Raw genomic sequence first — 3,012 nt, 5'->3', positions numbered from 1 at the left:
TTTTCTTTTCTTTTCTTTTCTTTTCTTTTCTTTTCTTTTCTTTTCTTTTCTTTTCTTTTCTTTTCTTTTCTTTTCTTTTCTTTTCTTTTCTTTTCAAAACAAGCCGACTAAGTCCTGAGAATAACTCCCTGTTCCTGCTCGGCATTAGAGTTGCAGAGTTGTCATCGAGTGGCAAGTTTGCAGACGCCGAGCGTGCTCCTTGCTCTACTATTTGAAGAAAAAAAATCAGGAAAGCATGAAAAAAAAAAACAGAAAAGCATGGTCTCATGTCTGGGACTGTTCTGCCARTTTCTTCTTCTTTCCTGGGCATATTCCTTCTTTCCTGCTGTGCTACATGTACCAGCTGACGGGTCAGCTGTAAAGGATCCCCAGCACTAGGCATTTTTGCTTTGCAGTTCCAACAATCTGWAATTTTTACAAAATTCTCCAGAAACGACGCACAATTCTTGCTTAATTTATACCTTAAATGGTAGAAGCCTCTCTCTTTTTAGGTCTCTGAGTATCCTACAAAGTTTAGTACATACCAATATTCCCATCTAACTGATCGGGAATCTGAGTTGCCAATTTGATACAACCTACACAAGAAATGCAGTCAGTCTTCTATAAATTTAAATTCTCACATAGTTTTTAAAACATGTTTCATGTGTTTCTTTTGCAGATATTGATCATACTATGACCGAGTCACCAGGTGTAATGTCATTGCAGATGGTGTCATCCATCAGTAACTCATCCTTGATKCAGCCAGGCTTTTCTCTGCTGAATTTTGATGGGCATATTTTCTTTTTTGGGCAGAAAGGATGGCCAAAGAGATCCTGTCCCACAGGTGTTTTCCTCCTTGATATAAAACAGAATGAGCTCAAAATGAAACCTGCTGTCTTCTCTAAGGATTCCTGTTATCTCCCTCCTCTCCGCTACCCTGCTATTTGCACTCTCAGAGGCAACGCAGATCCTGATAAGTACCAATATATCATTCATGGTGGAAAAACACCTAACAATGATCTTTCTGATAAGATTTACATTATGAGTCTCATAAGCAAAAATAGCAAGAAAACCACGTTTCAGTGCATTGAGAAAGATCTGGCTGGTGATGTACCTGAAGCAAGATATGGGCATACAATTAATGTCGTTCATAGCCGAGGAAAAAGCATGAGTGTTATTTTTGGAGGTAGATCATATATTCCTCTTGGACAAAGGACCACTGAAAAGTGGAATAGCGTAGTTGACTGTTTTCCTTCTGTGTTTCTGGTTGATTTTGAGTTTGGATGCTGTACATCATACATACTCCCAGAGCTTCAAGATGGACTTTCTTTCCATGTTTCAGTTGCCAGAAATGATACAGTCTACATTTTGGGTGGTCATTCCCTTCAAAATAATATCAGGGCCCCCAGCTTATACAAGCTAAAAGTTGATCTCCCACTGGGCAGCCCAGCTGTGACTTGCACTATCTTGCCAGGGGGGATATCTGTGTCAAGTGCTGTTGTAACTCAAATTGGTGATACCGAATTTGTCCTTGTTGGGGGCTATCAGTCTGACAACCAGAAAAGGTTGATTTGTAACACCATAGTTTTAGAAGATAACAAGATAGAGATTGTTGAAAGGGAGAGCCCACAATGGACACCAGATATTAAACACTGCAGGATGTGGTTTGGTTGTGATATGGGCAAAGGGTCCGTATTGCTGGGCATTCCAGGGGACAGCAAACAGGTGATCTCAGATGGAAACTACTTCTACGTTTTGAAATGTAGAGGAGCAGAAGAGGAGGAAGAACTGACAACTCAAACTTGTAGTCAGACTTCTGCTGAAGACCCAGGTGACTCCACTCCATTTGAAGATTCAGAAGAGTTTTGTTTTAGTGCTGAAGCCAGTAGCTTTGATGTTGATGATACTGACACTTACAATGAAGATGATGAAGAAGATGAATCAGAAACAGGCTACTGGATCACCTGCTCTGCCAGCTGCAATGTTGACATTAACACCTGGGTCCCTTTCTATTCAACAGAACTCAACAAGCCTGCAATGATCCTGTGTTCCAGTGGGGATGGCCACTGGGTCCACGCACAGTGTATGGATCTGTCAGAGACCATGCTTCTGCGTCTCTCAGAAGCAAATGTCAAGTACTTCTGCAATGAGCATGTTGACCTTAATAAAGGGCTCAAAACTCCCAAGAAGGYGGGGCAACTGCAAAAACAACCCATGAAACCACTGCGCAAAAAGAAAGCCATGAAGTTAACGCCAGTGAAAAAGTCCTTTCTTCGGAGATTATTTGAATAGATTTAAATCACTGATTAGTACTTGGCTCGGAGAAAGTGAAATCACTGTCTAAAACCGTTAGTATTTGTTGTAGGAGAATGGATGTCTGGGCTCATAGAGATCTTTTTAATTGATTTTAATTATCTCGATATTTCAGGTGAATTTCAAAGCTCAAGAATTTCTTTTGCTTCTTATGTATGTTTTAGTAACATCCAGATCTTAAAACAAAGATAGGAACTCCACTGATACAGGGCATTGTGCAAGCAGACAGCCCAATATGGATAAATTTATGCTGTATCTTATGCTATAACTCACTCTCCAGCTATACCCAGCGAGTTTAAAGGAACTGCTTGTAGAACAAAGCTTTATTCAATGTACTCACGGGTCTTAGCATCTGTCCATAAAAAGCACCGTACGACCCATTTTAATTTTTTGTCTTAGTGAGTAGTTCTAGAAATACTGGGCTAATTTATAACTGCATTACTCCACATTTATATTGGTGTAATGAACTGATATTAGAGAAATTAAGCTGTTTTTAATCAAAAGTGATGATTTAAGTCCTTGGTATCAGAAATAATGAAATATTCAAACACTGAGGGTCAGTTTTATTAAGGGACTCCCATTATGGAAAGTTTACATATGAAGCATTTAATTCTGGTTAATTACTTTTTAAGAGACACTGAATAGTTATATGTCAGTGTTGGTTAGAGTTGTGGAATATATCATCTCATAATGAAAATCAAATTGCTATTTTAAACCACT

General features: G+C 39.1%; 1 protein-coding gene across 1 annotated transcript; it reads left to right on the top strand.

Annotated features, from left to right (window-relative positions):
• The first annotated feature begins 668 nt into the window (after positions 1-668).
• RAG2 (recombination activating 2) lies at positions 669-3,012 on the top strand. The gene has a single exon (XM_085321860.1). It carries the CDS (start codon positions 673-675, stop codon positions 2,269-2,271), a length of 1,599 nt encoding a protein of 532 aa, XP_085177986.1. The 5' UTR covers positions 669-672; the 3' UTR covers positions 2,272-3,012.

Source organism: Rhea americana, unplaced genomic scaffold (assembly GCF_003343005.1).
Source record: "Rhea americana isolate MKP2758 unplaced genomic scaffold, rheAme1 scaffold_72, whole genome shotgun sequence".
In the NCBI taxonomy this organism is placed as follows: Eukaryota; Metazoa; Chordata; class Aves; order Rheiformes; family Rheidae; genus Rhea; species Rhea americana.
Note: the sequence above shows the minus strand (reverse complement) of the source record. Positions and strands in the feature narration are given on the sequence as shown.